The following is a 21092-nucleotide window of genomic DNA, read 5'->3' on the forward strand; positions in this document are numbered from 1 at the left end:
TCTTCATGTTCAGTTTGTCCAAAGGTGGAGACAGTGACACCAGCGATGATTGGGTGCCGGCGTCATGTGTCACAACATGGGGAGAGTGAGTGCCGACACAGCTGGAATGGAGCCGGCATGGGAGGTGAGTATAGGAGTTGTTATTTTACCGGGGCCGAACATTTAGTTTATTCACGGGTTGTTCTAGTAGTGGACAACCCTTTTAACAAATTCAGAACACATACTAGACAGCCTAAATGTATCCCCCAGATCAGAGCTCTGGTCACAAGTCATAGTCATGTCACCTTATGAATGCAGGTCCTTCTGCAAAACTGTCACACATTTGCACCACGAGTTCTTGCACACAGCGGGTTTTGCCTTGATTCATGCCAAGAACGTGTGACAAAGCTAAAATGTGTAGCAGATCTTCGAGCACATTGGACTTTCCAGTAGCCTTGGGCTCTAATGCTTGTATCATTTTCTTACAGGTACAATTTAAGAACATGGCCTCTCGTCCATACTCCTTCTATTCCAATGTCCTAGCAGTGCCATGGAGAGAGGAGAATGTTCCCCCGCAGCAGACTCGTACATACACAGGAAAAGTCAGCTCCCAGTTTGGACCCACAGACTCTGAAGAGGAATGCCGGACCTGGTTTTACACCTCTAATGCTCACCCGGTAAATAAACAAATATTTTTAGTCTTCAATAAATGGGGGAAAACCGTCAGCTTGAGGCTTCTTGCCGCCTCGTCCCCACCTGGTGCAGCTAGATTGGCAGGTTTTTCACTATACATCGTAAGGTTCACACAAGTGGAACCATGAGACAATTTTTTTCTTACTAGTCATCCATACATAATCCGTATTTTTCACACCAGCAGCGATTAATCATTTCCAGTTTCCTATATTACTAAATTACAATGTACGCATAATAATCGCATTCTATACTGTGTCTCCTTACGTCATCCGATTCTTTTTTCACACCCATGGACTTGAATGTGTGAGTCTCATCCGATATTCGATGGAAGATCTTGCATGCTGCCATATGTTTTCACGTGCAGATTCCATCACTGAAAAAATCTTTCATCTGCACTGTCCCATAGAGTAACATCGGTCCAACCGAGATCCGTTTTTTAACTGATGGCACTCAGACCGAAAAGATAGTGTGTGCCTTAGCCCTAAGGTCTCGTGCAGACCACCATATTTTCTGGTCAAATGCAATCTGACAAAATATCGGACTACACTCGGATGACTCAGATTTCCACGGACTGACAGAATGGAGGACACAGAGAACATTTTTTTTTTGTATTTTCTCCACATCAGAGGAAATCGGATCCCACTATGAACACAATCTGACACAATGTCATTTTCAGCGGTACGATTTTCTGGTCTATAAGACTATTTCATCACTTTTTATTACACCTTTTGGAAGGTGAAATTAACAAAATAAATAACAATTACAGAATGTCACGGATCCCTACTCCGTGGTGTAACTAATTCGTCATGTGCCCGCTCTCAGCACGTGACTTGGGTTGTGCCTGCAAGGGTTATATATCTCCCCTCTTTCAGTCCAGCATTCAACCTCTGTCCTATGCTGTAATGGGAGCATAAATCACACACTGACCCAGGCCACACACCCGCTCATACATGCTGCCACCACTCTCCGAATACACGGACGATGAGTCCCGGAAATATTAGTACTAATAACTAATAATGTCCACCACTCATAAGGCTCACACACCCTAGGCTATGGATTCTTTTAGAACATTCAAGCTTCAACTTGTTAAAGTTTTATACTTTAATGCAAAAAGGTTCAGTGCTTAGAGTAAGAAAAAGTATGAAAATATGATAATGAAAAGACATACAACTTATGCAAAACAGTATAAAATAACAAGAGAAAACTTACAGAAATCATCTAACTGGTAGTTTGCTTTCTGCTCCCTGAGGGGGGGTGAATGGAGTTGGTGGAACACATCAGCGTCTCAGGCTGCCCTCACATGTGAACACGTGTCTCTGTATACAGCCCTAATTTATAGCTTTGGTCTGGAGGTCAGGTTTCTAGACCAGCCCCTCAGGTTAATATCATAATTGCTTGTTTTTTGATTGGACCACAGCCGCACCCCCCGATGAATATATTATTTTCTCTTGAGATCCTTTGTGTAAAAGTTCTCACAGAGATACTATCACGCCATAATTGACATCTCTCTTCCAAGAGCTAGGAGGTGTCAAATGTTACCTTTCTTCTTGGCTTCCAGCAGGACCCTCCGGTGAGATTGGAGACAGAATTCTACTTGTCTCAGGAAAATACATATTAACACCTGGGTGCGACCTGCAGCTTTTCAAGACAGATGTTACATTATTGCCATTGACACAATAAATCTATACACAGTCCACTGCACACACATATACACTCACCGGCCACTTTATTAGGTACACCATGCTAGTAACGGGTTGGACCCCCTTTTGCCTTCAGAACTGCCTCAATTCTTCGTGGCATAGATTCAACAAGGTGCTGGAAGCATTCCTCAGAGATTTTGGTCCATATTGACATGATGGCATCACACAGTTGCCGCAGATTTGTCGGCTGCACATCCCAAAGATGCTCCATACAAGGCAGGATGGAGCCATGCTTTCATGTTGTTTACGCCAAATTCTGACCCTACCATCCGAATGTCGCAGCAGAAATCGAGACTCATCAGACCAAGCAACGTTTTTCCAATCTTCTACTGTCCAAATTTCGATGAGCTTGTACAAATTGTAGCCTCAGTTTCCTGTTCTTAGCTGAAAGGAGTGGTACCCGGTGTGGTCTTCTGCTGCTGTAGCCCATCTGCCTCAAAGTTCGACGCACTGTGCGTTCAGAGATGCTCTTAGGCCTACCTTGGTTGTAACGGGTGGCGATTTGAGTCACTGTTGCCTTTCTATCAGCTCGAACCAGTCTGCCCATTCTCCTCTGACCTCTGGCATCAACAAGGCATTTCCGCCCACAGAACTGCCGCTCACTGGATTTTTTTTCTTTTTCGGACCATTCTCTGTAAACCCTAGAGATGGTTGTGCGTGAAAATCCCAGTAGATCAGCAGTTTCTGAAATACTCAGACCAGCCCTTCTGGCACCAACAACCCATACTGATGCTCGGTTTGAACTGCAGGAGATTGTCTTGACCATGTCTACATGCCTAAATGCACTGAGTTGCCGCCATGTGATTGGCTGATTAGAAATTAAGTGTTAACAAGAAGTTGGACAGGTGTACCTAATAAAGTGGCCTGTGAGTGTATATATACACACATATTTCACCACACGGCATTTTTTTCTTGACTTTTTTATACACTGTTCACTACTGAGTTCACAGATTGATGTGGTAGTGACAATATACTTTTTATATTTATTTTTGGTTTACTACTTTAACACACAAAAAATCTAATTTTTTTAGTCACATGAGCTGCTATGTTCCGAGACCAACATTTTTTCTTATTTTTCTGTAGACAGAGCTCTATAATGACTTATTTTTGTATGGGACTAGCGCTCATTTTAACTAGTGCATTTTTGGCTATGTTGCAACTTTTTGATACCTTTTTTTTCTTATTTTATGAAGCTTCGTATTCTGAGAGCCTTTTTCATTTTTTCAATTATAGAGGCCTACGAGGGCTACATTTTCACATAACAAACTGTAGCCTTTTTTGCTACAATTTTGGGATAAATACAACTATTTGATTACTTTTTATTTCATACTTGTACAGCGGGATAAGCAAAAACAGCAACTCTCACTTTGTTATTCGTTGTTGTTTTTACTATGTTAGAAATGACATGTACCCTCTGTGCCTTTAATTTGTTACAAATCTGTATGTATATTTTGGGCATGTTGTGGTTGTTCTACGAACATATTGTTATGAAAATTTGGTTTGGATAAATCTATCCCTGTGTGTGCTGTGGCCATTCCCAATTAGACTGAGTATTTTGAGCGCTCATGAAGAATGAGACTGCACACCATTGTGACAATAACATTCCACCAATACTGATGATTTATTGTACATACATGGTTTTATAATTGCATATAGAAAGGAGGTGGTTAGTTAATTACCATATTGTCTAGCTCCTCTGTTATTGGTTATCTAAATATATATGGAATATTGTGATTAATGCACATATGAATGCTGATTAAGCAACTAAAATGTCGCTGTCTGCATCTTTCTGCATCTAGGACAAAGTTGAGACATCTGATCACCATTTAGTACATCTGGTACTGTTCCGCTTTTCTCTGGAAAGCCCCAAACAGTCTGTCTGGCTTATATCAGTTTATGTCAGCCATTTTAAGCAATTGATTATAGTGTATATATTAGCTGTGGATATATGAGTATACATGAGTATATATAATTATATAGGAGTATATACGCAAGTGAGATCTATATGATATATATTTCCATCAAAATCCCCCCTTAGATATCACTTGCCCTAATCCTAGCCTCCTGTCCCAAAGCACTGCAACTCTTTTATGCTGTCGGTGAGCTGACGCATGCCTAGCGCATACACCCCCTCCGTACAGACTTTTCGCAAATGGGCGGTCAGCGGATCTGTCCCTAACGTCGGTTCATTGCAATCAGTCTCTTAGTCAGCAGCATTTGTAGTCAGTGGTGTGTATTCTTTATCAGGTAGGTCATCTATCCGGTCAGGCAGGGCATTCACAACATCATACTGGCTTAGGTGTCATCCTCTAGTAGGGGAGCTTTCTTGCAATGCGATGAGTGGATCCAAGTGGGTCTTCCCTCCAGTTTCACAGAGGTTGGTGTCATCAGCAGCACTTGGAAAGGACCATTAAATCTGGGATCGAGTGGTGTTCTCCTTACAAACTTTTTCACCAACACCCAGTCTCCTGGCTTCAAGGAGTGCGTACTGGACACTGAATCTGGATCTTGCAATGAAGAAAAAAACTCGAGAATGGATATTAGAAAGTTTCTTGGTGAGTTCAATTACATAAGCAGACAAAGCATTATATTGCATAGTCAGCTGCTGAGGGAAGAATACCCCTAACATGGGACTAGACCCAAACAAAATTTCATATGGTGACAGCTTTTCTGGGCCTCTGGGAGTGTGCCTAACACTAAGTAGTGTGATTAGGAGTGTCTCCTGCCATGGTTTGTTTGTCTCTTGGGCAACTTTCAACATCCTGTTCTTAAGTGTCCCATTCAGTCTTTCCACTTTCTCGCTACTCTGGGGATTGTAGGGAGTGCGTAGGCCTAGATCTGACCCTACTGCTGACCAGATCTCCCGTGTGAGATTTGCTGTGAATGCGGGTCCCTGGTCACTCTCTATCACTTCTGGGGCCCCATTGTTATAATCCTAGTGGCAAGGATCGCAAGTTTGACTAGCTAAGTAACTAAACCTACGACCAGCCCTGGGGAAGTGGTATCTGGATTGACCGCAACCTGATCCTATCCGCAAACAACTATAGGCAGCCGTGGAACGTTACCTGGAAATCCTAGATGTCTCTTCACGGCCTGAGAAACTACCTATTCCTAGAGGGAAAGTAAAGTCCTTACTTGCCTCAGAGAAATGACCCCAAAGATATAGAAAAGCCCCCCACAAATATTAACGGTGAGTTAAGGGGAAAGCACAAACGCAGAGATGAAATAGATTTAGCAAATGAGGCCCGCTAACACTAGATAGCAGAAAATAGGAAGGGAGCTGTGCGGTCAATAGAAAACCCTAAGCAAAATATCCACGCAGAGATTGCTCGAGCCCCCGCACCAACTAACGGTGCGGGGGAAGCAACTCCGTACCCCAGAGCTTACCAGCAGAGAGAACTCACAAATTAGCAAGCTGGACTAAACTCATCATACACTGAAATCATATTGCAGACTGATGAGCAAAAAATAATCAAACAGAAACTTAGCTTCTCCAGAAGAGACTGAAAATGAAGATAATCAGGGGAGATCAGAATAGCACTGAATACATCGACAGCTGGCAACAAGTGAAGGTGATGCAGAGCTAAATAGGAAACTCCCTAGTGCATAACAAGGCAGCTGATCCAGCCACAGATCCGCAGGATAACAAACAAAGCCACCAGGGGGAGCCCAAAAACAAAACTCACACAATACCACCTGTGACCACAAGAGGGAGCCCGAAAACAGAGTTCACAACAGTACCCCCCCCTTGAGGAGGGGTCACCGAACCCTCATCAAAAAACCCCAGGGCGATCAGGGTGAGCCACATGGAAGGCACGAACCAAATCAGCCGCATGAACATCAGAGGCGACAACCCAGGAATTATCCTCCTGACTAGGGTTGAGCGACTTTCATTTTTTTAAGATCGAGTAGGGTTTTGGGAAACCCGATTTTGTCCAGAGTCGAGTCGAGTGCAGTCGGCCGATTATCGCTAAAAGTCGGGGATCGACCGAAACACGAAACCCAATGCAAGTCAATGGGGAAGCATAGTCGGCAGTGAGTGGAGGCCAGGAAAACACCTACAGTGCCCATTTTAATGCCAAAAACATCCATTCTTGTTTCTGAAGCTTGCCAATCTTAATTAACTGTATAATAATAGTTGGGCATAGGGAATTGGGGGAAAGTTGTGGGGGGAGTAGGGCTGGCTCAAGTTTTTCGTGGGCCCAGGAAATGCGGACTACGTCACGGCGGTGTTGCAGGGAAAGGTAAGTATTTAAAAGTTGCAAGTGCTGTGATCCTGAGCAAGCAGGGGGGGCCCACTCGTTCGCATTGCCACTGGCACAGGGCCCCTCAAAGTACGGCGGTGTGTTTGCATGGCGGGGGCGCCTCCCACCAGCAGCGACACTTTTGCGTACTCTGAGGGGCCCTGTGCCAGTGACGTCGCCAACGAGTATGCCCCCCCACCTGATGAAGGAACCTGCACTTTCATCTGCACCTTCCTCTTTGTCCCTGTGTAAGGTGGTATAACATGCGGGAAGGGGAACCTTACTTTCAGCAGGGACAGATTCTGGCTGTGTAGAGTACAAGGGGAATGTAGTGGTCTAGGTCAATGTACCAGCAGACTCATTTAGCAGTGGCTGGGCAATGGGCAGGATGAGGAGGAAACAGATATAGGGCCAAAGAATAAAGTAGGCTACATGCAGTTCAAAATTGGTAACAGGACTAAACAGGCGGCATTGCTTTGTTCAGTGGAGTAGCAAACCCAAGAGCAGCAGACACTGTTTCAAGGGCCTAACCACACTAGTAGGCCAAATGCAGTTTAATATCTGATAGTATAGGGCGAAAGCCAGAATGTGGAAGCTCAGCTTTGTTCAGTTGAGGACAACACCAGGGAGGGGCAGACACCTTTAGTAGGCCGGAAAAGCCTATTGCATTTTTTAAAATGGTAATTTGGAGCAGAAGGTTGAAGCTCAGCTTTATTTACTTGAGGGCAACACCAGGGAGGGGCAGAAGCCGTTAGTAGGCCCTAACCACCATTTTTTTTTTTTAAACCACATAATGAGAGCCGGAAGGTTGAAGCTCAGCTTTATTTAGTTGAGGACAACACCAGGGAGGGGCACACAGACAGACACCTTTAGTAGGCCTGAAAAGCCTATTGCATTTTTCAAAATGGTAATTTGGAGCAGAAGGTTGAAGCTCAGCTTTATTTAGTTGAGGGCAACACCAGGGAGGGGCAGAAGCCGTTAGTAGGCCCTAACCACCATTTTTTTTTTAAAACCACATAATGAGAGCCGGAAGGTTGAAGCTCAGCTTTGTTCAGTTGAGGACAACACCAGGGAGGGGCAGACACCTTTAGTAGGCCGGAAAAGCCTATTGCATTTTTTAAAATGGTAATTTGGAGCAGAAGGTTGAAGCTCAGCTTTATTTAGTTGAGGGCAACACCAGGGAGGGGCAGAAGCCGTTAGTAGGCCCTAACCAAAGTTGAAGGCCAAATGCAGTTTAATTTCTGATACTATAGGCCGAAAGCCAGAAGGTGGAAGTTCCGATTTAGACAGTGGAGGACAATTTGAATTAGGGACTGCAGACAGACTTAGTAGGCTGTCCCCTGTGGACCATGCATCCACCACATTAACCCATTGCGCCGTAATGGACACGTAATCTTCCGTGGCCATGCCTACAGGTCCATGCGTCTGTTGTCAGGTGCACCTTTGTACTCACAGATTGCCAGAGTGCATGGACAATGCGGTCTTCTACATGCTGGTGGAGGGTTGGGATGGCTTTTCTCGCAAAAGAAGTGTCGACTGGTTAGCTTGTAGCGTGGTACAGCGTAGTCCATCATGGCCTTATTAATAGTAAATAAAATATATAACTAGGCTCTATGAACTTTTAAATAGGTTCCAGGGGTACACGGGCAGCATTGGTGTGGTCAGTGGAGGAGTATTGCAAGTAGGGGCTGCAGACAGGCTATCAAAGGCCTAAAATAACAAACAGTAGGCAGTCATGGCAGTTTTACATCGGTTACATGGATACACAGGCAGGCACTCCAGGCAGCATTGTGGTCAGTGGAGGAGTATTGCAAGTAGGGGCCGCAGACAGGCTATCAAAGGCCTAAAATAACAAACAATAGGCTCATGGCAGTTTTACAGCGGTTACATGGATACACGGGCAGGCAGCTTGGTGGTCAGTGGAGGAGTATTTAAAGTAGGGACCGCAGACAGGCTTCAAAGGCCTAACATAAGAAAATGGGCTGGCTGTAGGCACTTTATAATTGGTTCCAGGGGTACACGGGCAGCAGTGGTCTGGTCAGTGGAGGAGTATTTAAAGTAGGGACCGCAGACAGGCTATCAAAGGCCTAACATAACAAACAATAGGCTCATGGCAGTTTCACAGCGGTTACATGGATACACGGGCAGGCAGCTTGGTGGTCAGTGGAGGAGTATTGCAAGTAGGGGCTGCAGACAGGCTATCAAAGGCCTAAAATAACAAACAGTAGGCAGTCATGGCAGTTTTACATCGGTTACATGGATACACAGGCAGGCACTCCAGGCAGCATTGTGGTCAGTGGAGGAGTATTGCAAGTAGGGGCCGCAGACAGGCTATCAAAGGCCTAAAATAACAAACAATAGGCTCATGGCAGTTTTACAGCGGTTACATGGATACACGGGCAGGCAGCTTGGTGGTCAGTGGAGGAGTATTTAAAGTAGGGACCGCAGACAGGCTTCAAAGGCCTAACATAAGAAAATGGGCTGGCTGTAGGCACTTTATAATTGGTTCCAGGGGTACACGGGCAGCAGTGGTCTGGTCAGTGGAGGAGTATTTAAAGTAGGGACCGCAGACAGGCTATCAAAGGCCTAACATAACAAACAATAGGCTCATGGCAGTTTCACAGCGGTTACATGGATACACGGGCAGGCAGCTTGGTGGTCAGTGGAGGAGTATTGCAAGTAGGGGCCGCAGACAGGCTATCAAAGGCCTAAAATAACAAACAATAGGCTCATGGCAGTTTTACAGCGGTTACATGGATACACAGGCAGCTTGGTGGTGAGTGGAGGAGTAGTGCAAGGAGTGTCTGTCCCAGTACTCCCAAAATATAAATAGATGTTAATGTCTCGCAAAACAACCAAAACAAAAAAAAAAGGTGGCATACTTAGGTACAGGGGTGGGCTCATCTACTGAGTTTCTGACATAGTAATTTGGCAGTAACTATTTAATGGTGCCAATATAGGACACAGACACAGACTACTTTAAGTTGCATCATAGATGTCTACAAATTTGTATTGTCAGTGCCAGACATTGAATGATGTCAGCGAATAGACTAAAGATTGGTGGAGCTGTGCGACATAATTTTGCACGTGGTAGAGCACATTTTGAGCTGGGGTAGGGGGGAACTCTCTTGAGGCCGGCGGGACCGCCCCAGGGCCCCTCATGTTACAACGGTGTGTCTGACGTTGGGTGCGCACCACCACCGCCAGAGACACTACATTGTACTATGAGGGACCCAGTAGCAATGCCGTCAACCAAAAGCGAGCACACCCACCTCTTCAGACAAACAGCAGTCTCACGGGTGCTTGCGCCAAGTCGCGATACCACGGCCCCGTGTGGGGAGTTTTGCCATTTAGGGAGGTGTAAACATGTCGTATGCTGTACAATCAGCTGCAGCAAATTAGACATTAGAAAAGTAATTCACAGGCAAGAGCTTTTCATAGGAAAGCTAGGTGTCGGCCGGGCAAGGTGGGGCAAAAGATTTCGAAATCCAGTTGTGGTTCATTTTAATGAATGTTAGATCGTCAACATTTTGGGTAGCCAGACGAGTCCTTTTTTCGGTTAATATTGAACCTGCAGCACTGAATACTCTTTCTGATAGGACACTTGCTGCCGGGCAAGCAAGCTCCTGCAATGCATATTCTGCCAATTCTGGCCAGGTGTCTAATTTGGAGGCCCAGTAATCAAATGGGAATGACGGTTGAGGGAGAACATCGATAAGGGATGAAAAATAGTTAGTAACCATACTGGACAAATGTTGTCTCCTGTCACTTTCAATTGATGCAGCAGTACCTGTCCTGTCTGCGGTCATAGCAAAATCACTCCACAACCTGGTCAGAAAACCCCTCTGTCCAATGCCACTTCTGATGTGTGCACCCCTAACACTCCTAGTCTGCTGCCCCCTGGAGCTCGTGTGAGAACGATCACGTGCGCTGTGTGCTGGGAATGCCTGAAGCAAACGGTCAACAAGAGTTGATTGTTTGGTTGCTAATATTAGTTCCAAGTTCTCATGTGGCATAATATTTTGCAATTTGCCTTTATAGCGTGGATCAAGGAGGCAGGCCAACCAGTAATCGTCATCGTTCATCATTTTCGTAATGCGTGTGTCCCTTTTTAGGATACGTAAGGCATAATCCGCCATGTGGGCCAAAGTTCCAGTTGTCAAATCTCCGGTTGTGATTGGTTGAGGGGCAGTTGCAGGCAAATCTACGTCACTTGTGTCCCTCAAAAAACCAGAACCCGGCCGTGACACGCAACCAAATTCCTGTGCCCCCGGGAAAGGTTCGGCATTAAAAATATACTCATCCCCATCATCCTCCTCGTCCTCCACCTCCTCTTCGCCCGCTACCTCGTCCTGTACACTGCCCTGACCAGACAATGGCTGACTGTCATCAAGGCTTTCCTCTTCCTCTGGTGCAGACGCCTGCTCCTTTATGTGCGTCAAACTTTGCATCAGCAGACGCATTAGGGGGATGCTCATGCTTATTACGGCGTTGTCTGCACTAACCAGCCGTGTGCATTCCTCAAAGCACTGAAGGACTTGACACATGTCTTGTATCTTAGACCACTGCACACCTGACAACTCCATGTCTGCCATCCTACTGCCTGCCCGTGTATCCTCCCACAAATAAATAACAGCACGCCTCTGTTCGCACAGTCTCTGAAGCATGTGCAGTGTTGAGTTCCACCTTGTTGCAACGTCTATGATTAGGCGATGCTGGGGAAGGTTCAAAGACCGCTGATAGGTCTGCATACGGCTGGCGTGTACAGGCGAACGTCGGATATGTGAGCAAAGTGCACGCACTTTGAGGAGCAGGTCGGAGAACCCAGGATAAGTTTTCAATAAGCACTGCACCACCAGGTTTAAGGTGTGAGCCAGGCAAGGAATGTGTTTCAGTTGGGAAAGGGAGATGGCAGCCATGAAATTCCTTCCGTTATCACTCACTACCTTGCCTGCCTCAAGATCTACTGTGCCCAGCCACGACTGCGTTTCTTGTTGCAAGAACTCGGACAGAACTTCCGCGGTGTGTCTATTGTCGCCCAAGCACTTCATAGCCAATACAGCCTGCTGACGCTTGGCAGTAGCTGGCCCATAATGGGACAACTGGTGTGCAACAGTGTCATCTGCCGATGGAGTGGTTGGCAGACTGCGTTCTGTGGAAGAGCTGTAGCTTCTGCAGGAGGACGAGGAGGAGGAGGAGGAGGGGGTGCGAACGCCTACAGCCAACTGTTTCCTAGACCGTGGGCTAGGCACAACTGTCCCTAAATTGATGTCGCCTGTGGACCCTGCATCCACCACATTCACCCAGTGTGCCGTGATGGACACATAACGTCCCTGGCCATGCCTACTGGTCCATGCATCTGTAGTCAGGTGCACCTTTGTACTCACAGATTGCCTGAGTGCATGGACGATGCGCTGTTTAACATGCTGGTGCAGGGCTGGGATGGCTTTTCTGGAAAAAAAGTGTCGACTGGGTAGCTCGTATCGTGGTTCAGCGTACTCCATCAGGGCTTTGAAAGCTTCGCTTTCAACTAACCGGTAGGGCATCATCTCTAACGAGATTAGTCTAGCTATGTGGGCGTTAAAACCCTGTGTACGCGGATGCGAGGATAAGTACTTCCTTTTTCTAACCAGAGTCTCATGTAGGGTGAGCTGGACTGGAGAGCTGGAGATCGTGGAACTTTCGGGTGTGCCGGTGTACATGGCAGACTGAGAGACGGTTGGAGACGGTATTGTTTCCGCCGGTGCCCTAGATGCAATATTTCCTCCTACAAAACTGGTGATTCCCTGACCCTGACTGCTTTTGGCTGGCAAAGAAACCTGCACAGATACTGCCTGTGGTGCGGAAAATGGTGGCCTTACAGTGACGGAAGGGATGTTGCGTTGCTGACTAGCTTCATTGGCCGAGGGTGCTACAACCTTGAGGGACGTTTGGTAGTTAGTCCAGGCTTGAAAATGCATGGTGGTTAAGTGTCTATGCATGCAACTAGTATTTAGACTTTTCAGATTCTGACCTCTGCTTAAGCTAGTTGAACATTTTTGACAGATGACTTTGCGCTGATCAGTTGGATGTTGTTTAAAAAAATGCCAGACTGCACTCTTCCTAGACTCGGATCCCTTTTCAGGGATTGCAGACTGAGCTTTAACCGGATGGCAACGCTGTGCTCCAACAGGTTTTGGCTTTGACACGCGTTTTGGGCCAGATACGGGCCCGGCAGATGTAACCTGTTGCGATGTTGATGCCTGCTGCGGCCCCTCCTCCACCTCCGCTTCTGAACTACTGCCGCCTGCACCCTGTTCCCCCAATGGCTGCCAATCGGGGTCAATAACTGGGTCATCTATTACCTCCTCTTCGAGCTCGTGTGCAACTTCGTCTGTGTCACTGTGTCGGTCGGTGGTATAGCGTTCGTGGCGGGGCAACATAGTCTCATCAGGGTCTGATTGTGGATCTGTACCCTGAGAGGGCAATGTGGTGGTCTGAGTCAAAGGAGCAGCATAGTACTCTGGCTGTGGCTGTGCATCAGTGCACTCCATGTCAGAATATACTTGTAATGGGCATGGCCTGTTAAATGTTTCACTTTCTAAGCCAGGGACGGTATGTGTAAAGAGCTCCATGGAGTGACCCGTTGTGTCGCCTGCTGCATCCTTCTCTCTTGTTGTAGTTTTTGCTGAGGAGGACAAGGAAGCGACTTGTCCCTGACCGTGAACATCCACAAGCGACGCGCTGCTTTTACATTTACCAGTTTCGGAAGAGGAGGCAAAAGAGCTAGAGGCTGAGTCTGCAATGTAAGCCAAAACTTGCTGTTGCTGCTCCGCCTTTAAAAGCGGTTTTCCTACTCCCAGAAAAGAGAGCGTTCGAGGCCTTGTGTAGCCTGACGACGAAACTGGCTCCACAGCTCCAGACTTAGGTGGAATATTTTTATCCCCACGACCACCTGATGCTCCTCTACCACTACCATCATTACCAGCTGACAATGAACGCCCACGACGACCTCTTGCACCAGACTTCCTCATTGTTTTAAAATCTTAACCAAAGTAACTTTATTTGTTGCTGTCAAACAACTTACACGGTGAGCTATAACTTCAGTATGATTTCAATATCCCTTAACAGGTTGGTGAGACCACAAGGAAAATCAGGCACAATGTTACACACTCTGTTTTCTGTGGCACAAAATCACAGAGATGACACACACGCAGGACTGTCACTCAAGCACTAATGTCAATATTAATCTCCCACCTAATTTATTTTTTTTTTTTTCTCAGGGAGACTTTAGAAACCAAATAATATTAAAAAAAAAAAAAAAAAAGGCTTTCTATGGCCCACAATTAGAGAGAGAGAGGTGGCACACCCAGGAGTCAAGACTGGCACACAAGCTGAGAGGGCAATATTACTCTCCCACTGTTTTTTTATGTATTTTTTGTTTTTTCAGGGAGACTTTAGAAACCCAATAATATTTTAAAAAAAAAATAAATAGGCTTTCTATGGCCCACTGAATGAGAGGGAGAGAGGTGGCACACCCAGGAGTCAAGACTGGCACACAAGCTGAAAGGGCAATATTACTCTCCCACTGTTTTTTTATGTATTTTTTGTTTTTTCAGGGAGACTTTAGAAACCCAATAATATTTTTAAAAAAAAATAAATAGGCTTTCTATGGCCCGCTGAATGAGAGGGAGAGAGGTGGCACACCCAGGAGTCAAGACTGGCACACAAGCTGAAAGGGCAATATTATTCTCCCACTGTTTTTTTAGGTTTTTTTTTTTTTTTCAGGGAGAATTAGAAACCAAATAATATTAAAAAAAAAAAATAAATAGGCTTTCTATGGCCCACTGAATGAGAGGGAGAGAGGTGGCACACCCAGGAGTCAAGACTGGCACACAAGCTGAAAGGGCAATATTACTCTCCCACTGTTTTTTTATGTATTTTTTGTTTTTTCAGGGAGACTTTAGAAACCCAATAATATTTAAAAAAAAAAATAAATAGGCTTTCTATGGCCCACTGAATGAGAGGGAGAGAGGTGGCACACCCAGGAGTCAAGACTGGCACACAAGCTGAAAGGGCAATATTACTCTCCCACTGTTTTTTTAGGTTTTTTTTTTTTTTTCAGGGAGACTTTAGAAACCAAATAATATAAAAAAAAAAAAAAAAAATAGGCTTGCTATAGCCCACTGAATGAGAGATAGCACACACAGCAGTGGCACACAAGCCCTGACTGAGGCCAATATTTTTCTCCCACTGATTGATGTAGTGTTTTTGTGTTGAGGTAGAATTTAGAACACAAATCACGGAAAAAATAAATAGGCTTTCTATGGCCCACTGAATGAAAGGGAGAGAGGTGGCACACCCAGGAGTCAAGACTGGCACACAAGCTGAAAGGGCAATATTACTCTCCCACTGTTTTTTTATGTATTTTTTGTTTTTTCAGGGAGACTTTAGAAACCCAATAATATTTAAAAAAAAAAATAAATAGGCTTTCTATGGCCCACTGAATGAGAGGGAGAGAGGTGGCACACCCAGGAGTCAAGACTGGCACACAAGCTGAAAGGGCAATATTACTCTCCCACTGTTTTTTTAGGTTTTTTTTTTTTTTTCAGGGAGACTTTAGAAACCAAATAATATAAAAAAAAAAAAAAAAAATAGGCTTGCTATAGCCCACTGAATGAGAGATAGCACACACAGCAGTGGCACACAAGCCCTGACTGAGGCCAATATTTTTCTCCCACTGATTGATGTAGTGTTTTTGTGTTGAGGTAGAATTTAGAACACAAATCACGGAAAAAATAAATAGGCTTTCTATGGCCCACTGAATGAAAGGGAGAGAGGTGGCACACCCAGGAGTCAAGACTGGCACACAAGCTGAAAGGGCAATATTACTCTCCCACTGTTTTTTTATGTATTTTTTGTTTTTTCAGGGAGACTTTAGAAACCCAATAATATTTAAAAAAAAAAATAAATAGGCTTTCTATGGCCCACTGAATGAGAGGGAGAGAGGTGGCACACCCAGGAGTCAAGACTGGCACACAAGCTGAAAGGGCAATATTACTCTCCCACTGTTTTTTTAGGTTTTTTTTTTTTTTTCAGGGAGACTTTAGAAACCAAATAATATAAAAAAAAAAAAAAAAAATAGGCTTGCTATAGCCCACTGAATGAGAGATAGCACACACAGCAGTGGCACACAAGCCCTGACTGAGGCCAATATTTTTCTCCCACTGATTGATGTAGTGTTTTTGTGTTGAGGTAGAATTTAGAACACAAATCACGGAAAAAATAAATAGGCTTTCTATGGCCCACTGAATGAAAGGGAGAGAGGTGGCACACCCAGGAGTCAAGACTGGCACACAAGCTGAAAGGGCAATATTACTCTCCCACTGTTTTTTTATGTATTTTTTGTTTTTTCAGGGAGACTTTAGAAACCCAATAATATTTAAAAAAAAAAAAAAATAGGCTTTCTATGGCCCACTGAATGAGAGGGAGAGAGGTGGCACACCCAGGAGTCAAGACTGGCACACAAGCTGAAAGGGCAATATTACTCTCCCACTGTTTTTTTAGGTTTTTTTTTTTTTTTTCAGGGAGACTTTAGAAACCCAATAATATTTTAAAAAAAAAATAAATAGGCTTTCTATGGCCCACTGAATGAGAGGGAGAGAGGTGGCACACCCAGGAGTCAAGACTGGCACACAAGCTGAAAGGGCAATATTACTCTCCCACTGTTTTTTTAGGTTTTTTTTTTTTTTTCAGGGAGACTTTAGAAACCCAATAATATTTAAAAAAAAAAATAAATAGGCTTTCTATGGCCCACTGAATGAAAGGGAGAGAGGTGGCACACCCAGGAGTCAAGACTGGCACACAAGCTGAAAGGGCAATATTACTCTCCCACTGTTTTTTTATGTATTTTTTGTTTTTTCAGGGAGACTTTAGAAACCCAATAATATTTTTAAAAAAAAATAAATAGGCTTTCTATGGCCCGCTGAATGAGAGGGAGAGAGGTGGCACACCCAGGAGTCAAGACTGGCACACAAGCTGAAAGGGCAATATTATTCTCCCACTGTTTTTTTAGGTTTTTTTTTTTTTTTCAGGGAGAATTAGAAACCAAATAATATTAAAAAAAAAAAATAAATAGGCTTTCTATGGCCCACTGAATGAGAGGGAGAGAGGTGGCACACCCAGGAGTCAAGACTGGCACACAAGCTGAAAGGGCAATATTACTCTCCCACTGTTTTTTTAGGTTTTTTTTTTTTTTTCAGGGAGACTTTAGAAACCAAATAATATTAAAAAAAAAAAAAAAAAAAAAAAAAATAGGCTTGCTATAGCCCACTGAATGAGAGATAGCACACACAGCAGTGGCACACAAGCCCTGACTGAGGCCAATATTTTTCTCCCACTGATTGATGTAGTGTTTTTGTGTTGAGGTAGAATTTAGAACACAAATCACGGAAAAAATAAATAGGCTTTCTATGGCCCACTGAATGAAAGGGAGAGAGGTGGCACACCCAGGAGTCAAGACTGGCACACAAGCTGAAAGGGCAATATTACTCTCCCACTGTTTTTTTATGTATTTTTTGTTTTTTCAGGGAGACTTTAGAAACCCAATAATATTTTTTAAAAAAAATAAATAGGCTTTCTATGGCCCACTGAATGAGAGGGAGAGAGGTGGCACACCCAGGAGTCAAGACTGGCACACAAGCTGAAAGGGCAATATTACTCTCCCACTGTTTTTTTAGGTTTTTTTTTTTTTTCAGGGAGACTTTAGAAACCAAATAATATTAAAAAAAAAAAAAAAAAATAGGCTTGCTATAGCCCACTGAATGAGAGATAGCACACACAGCAGTGGCACACAAGCCCTGACTGAGGCCAATATTTTTCTCCCACTGATTGATGTAGTGTTTTTGTGTTGAGGTAGATTTTAGAACACAAATCACGGAAAAAATAAATAGGCTTTCTATGGCCCACTCAGTGAGAGATGGCACACACAAGGATGGCACTGTAGCAGAAATGCCAATCTTAATCTCCCACAAAAAAAAAAAAAAAAAAAAAAAAAAACTGTCCTACAATTACTATCTCCCTGCAGTAATGTAAGCCAGGTATGGCAGGCAGCAATAGGAGTGGACTGATGCACAAATTAAATAAAAAGTGTGGACAAACAAAAAAGATAGCTGTGCAGAAAGGAAGGAACAAGAGGATATGTGCTTTGAAAAAAGCAGTTGGTTTCCACAGTGGCGTACACACAGCAATACAGCTATCACGGAGCCTTCTAGGGCAGCCCAATGAGCTACAGCGCTGAGGGGAAAAAAAAAAAAAAATAGCTTCCACAGTCCCTGCACACCGAAGGTGGTGTTGGACAGTGGAAATCGCTGCAGCACAAGCGGTTTGGTGGTTAGTGGACCCTGCCTAACGCTCTCCCTGCTTCTGACGAAGCGGCAGCAACCTCTCCCTAAGCTCAGATCAGCAGCAGTAAGATGGCGGTCGGCGGGAACGCCCCTTTATAGCCCCTGTGACGCCGCAGACAGCAAGCCAATCACTGCAATGCCCTTCTCTAAGATGGTGGGGACCAGGATCTATGTCATCACGCTGCCCACACTCTGCGTTCACCTTCATTGGCTGAGAAATGGCGCTTTTCGCGTCATTGAAACGCGACTTTGGCGCGAAAGTCGCGTACCGCATGGCCGACAAGCACAGGGGTCGGATCGGGTTTCATGAGACGCCGACTTAGCCAAAAGTCGGCGACTTTTGAAAATGATCGACCCGTTTCGCTCAACCCTACTCCTGACCATAGCCCTTCCACTTAACCAAATACTGAAGCCTCCGTCTAGAAATGCGAGAATCCAAGATCTTCTCCACCACGTATTCCAATTCTCCCTCAACCAGCACAGCGGCAGGAGGCTCAACCGAAGGAACCACAGGCACCACATACCTCCGCAACAACGACCGATGGAACACATTATGAATAGCAAACGATGCTGGGAGGTCCAAACGAAATGACACAGGGTTAAGGACTTCCAAAATCTTATAAGGACCGATAAACCGAGGCTTGAACTTGGGAGAGGAGACCTTCATAGGAACAAAGTGAGAAGACAACCACACCAAGTCCCCAACGCGAAGTCGGGGACCCACACAGAGACGGCGGTTGGCAAAGCGCTGAGCCTTCTCTTGTGACAGCTTCAAATTGTCCACCACATGATCCCAAATCTGATGCAACCTATCCACCACAAGATCCAGTCCAGGACAGTCAGAAGGCTCCACCTGACCCGAGGAAAAACGAGGATGAAACCCCGAATTACAAAAAAAAGGCGAAACCAAAGTAGCAGAACTAGCCCGATTATTAAGGGCAAATTCGGCCAATGGCAAAAAAGCCACCCAGTCGTCCTGATCAGCAGAAACAAAACATCTTAAATAGGTTTCCAAGGTCTGATTAGTTCGCTCGGTCTGGCCATTTGTCTGAGGATGGAAGGCCGACGAAAAAGACAAATCAATGCCCATCTTAGCACAAAAGGTCCGCCAAAATCTAGACACAAACTGGGATCCTCTGTCGGAAACAATATTCTCAGGGATCCCGTGCAAACGAACCACATTTTGAAAAAACAGCGGAACCATCTCGGAGGAGGAAGGCAACTTAGGCAAGGGCACCAAATGGACCATCTTAGAAAAACGATCACACACCACCCAGATGACAGACATTCTCTGAGAGACAGGGAGATCTGAAATAAAATCCATGGAAATGTGCATCCAAGGCCTCTTCGGGACAGGCAAAGGTAACAGCAAACCACTGGCACGAGATCAGCAAGGCTTAGCCCGAGCACAAATTCCACAAGACTGCACAAAGGAACGCACATCCCGCGACAAGGAAGGCCACCAAAAGGACCTGGCCACCAAATCTCTGGTACCAAATATTCCAGGATGGCCTGCCAACACCGAAGAATGAACCTCGGAAATAACTCTGTTGGTCCATCTATCTGGGACAAACAGTCTCTCCGGTGGACAACGGTCAGGTCTATCCGCCTGAAACTCCTGCAGCACTCGTCACAAATCTGGGGAGATGGTAGACAAAATCACCCCTTCTCTGAGGATACCAGCCGGCTCAGAATCTCCAGGAGAGTCAGGCACAAAACTCCTAGAAAGAGCATCAGCCTTCACATTCTTCGAACCAGGCAGGTACGAGACCACGAAATCAAAATGAGAGAAAAACAACGACCAACGAGCCTGTCTAGGATTCAGCCGCTTGGCCGACTCGAGATAAATCAGATTTTTGTGATCAGTCAAGACCACCACACGATGCTTAGCTCCCTCGAGCCAATGTCGCCACTCCTCAAATGCCCACTTCATAGCCAACAACTCCCGATTACCGACATCATAATTCCGCTCGGCAGGCGAAAACTTTCTTGAAAAGAAAGCACATGGCTTCATCACAGAGCCATCAGAGCTTCTCTGCGACAAAACAGCCCCCCGCTCCAATCTCAGAAGCATCAACCTCGACCTGGAAAGGAAGAGAGACATCTGACTGACATAAGACCGGAGCCGAGGAAAACCGGCGCTTCAGCTCCCGAAAGGCCTCCACAGCCACAGGAGACCAATTAGTAACATCAGAACCCTTCTTGGTCAAATCCGTCAAAGGCTTAACAACACCAGAAAAATTAGCGATGAAGCGACGGTAAAAATTAGCAAAACCCAAGAACTTCTGAAGACTCTTAACAGATGTAGGCTGAGTCCAGTCATGAATAGCCTGAACCTTGACTGGGTCCATCTCAATAGTAGAAGGGGAAAAAATGAAACCCAAAAAAGAAACCTTCTGGACTCCAAAAATACATTTTGAGCCCTTCACAAATAAAGCATTGGCACGCAGGACCTGAAACACCATCCTGACCTGCTTAACATGGGACTCCCAATCATCAGAAAAAACCAGAATATCATCCAGATACACAATCATAAATTTATCCAGATACTCGCGGAAGATGTCGTGCATGAAGGACTGAAAGACAGAAGGAGCGTTAGAAAGTCCAAAAGGCATCACCAAGTACTCGAAATGGCCTTCGGGCGTATTAAATGCAGTTTTCCATTCATCACCCTGCTTAATACGCACAAGGTTATACGCACCACGAAGATCTATCTTGGTGAACCAACTAGACCCCCTAATGCGAGCAAACAGATCAGATAACAATGGCAAGGGATACTGAAATTTGACCATGATTTTATTTAGAAGGCGATAATCAATACAAGGTCTCAGGGAACCATCCTTCTTAGCCACAAAAAAGAATCCCGCACCCAGAGGGGAGGAGGAGGGGCGAATAAGTCCTTTCTCCAAAGACTCCTTTATATAACTCCGCATAGCAGCATGCTCCGGCACTGACAAATTGAAAAGTCGTCCCTTAGGAAACTTACTACCAGGAATCAAATTTATAGCACAATCACAATCCCTATGAGGAGGTAGAGAACTGAGTTTGGGCTCATCAAATACATCCTGGTAGTCCGACAAAAACGCAGGGAC

At 45.1% G+C, this 21092-nt stretch overlaps 1 protein-coding gene across 2 annotated transcripts in view; it reads left to right on the plus strand.

Moving 5' to 3' along the window:
* LOC143804872 (coagulation factor VIII-like) overlaps positions 1–21092 on the plus strand; it is a 252139-nt gene that overhangs the window by 132014 nt on the left and 99033 nt on the right. For both annotated transcript variants that reach the window (XM_077283404.1, XM_077283405.1), the window contains exon 17: positions 468–656. In XM_077283404.1, the coding sequence (XP_077139519.1) occupies positions 468–656 (189 nt within the window). The remainder of the gene's footprint in view (positions 1–467; positions 657–21092) is intronic.

The sequence above is a fragment of the Ranitomeya variabilis genome, chromosome 2 (genome assembly GCF_051348905.1).
Source record: "Ranitomeya variabilis isolate aRanVar5 chromosome 2, aRanVar5.hap1, whole genome shotgun sequence".
In the NCBI taxonomy this organism is placed as follows: domain Eukaryota; kingdom Metazoa; phylum Chordata; class Amphibia; order Anura; family Dendrobatidae; genus Ranitomeya; species Ranitomeya variabilis.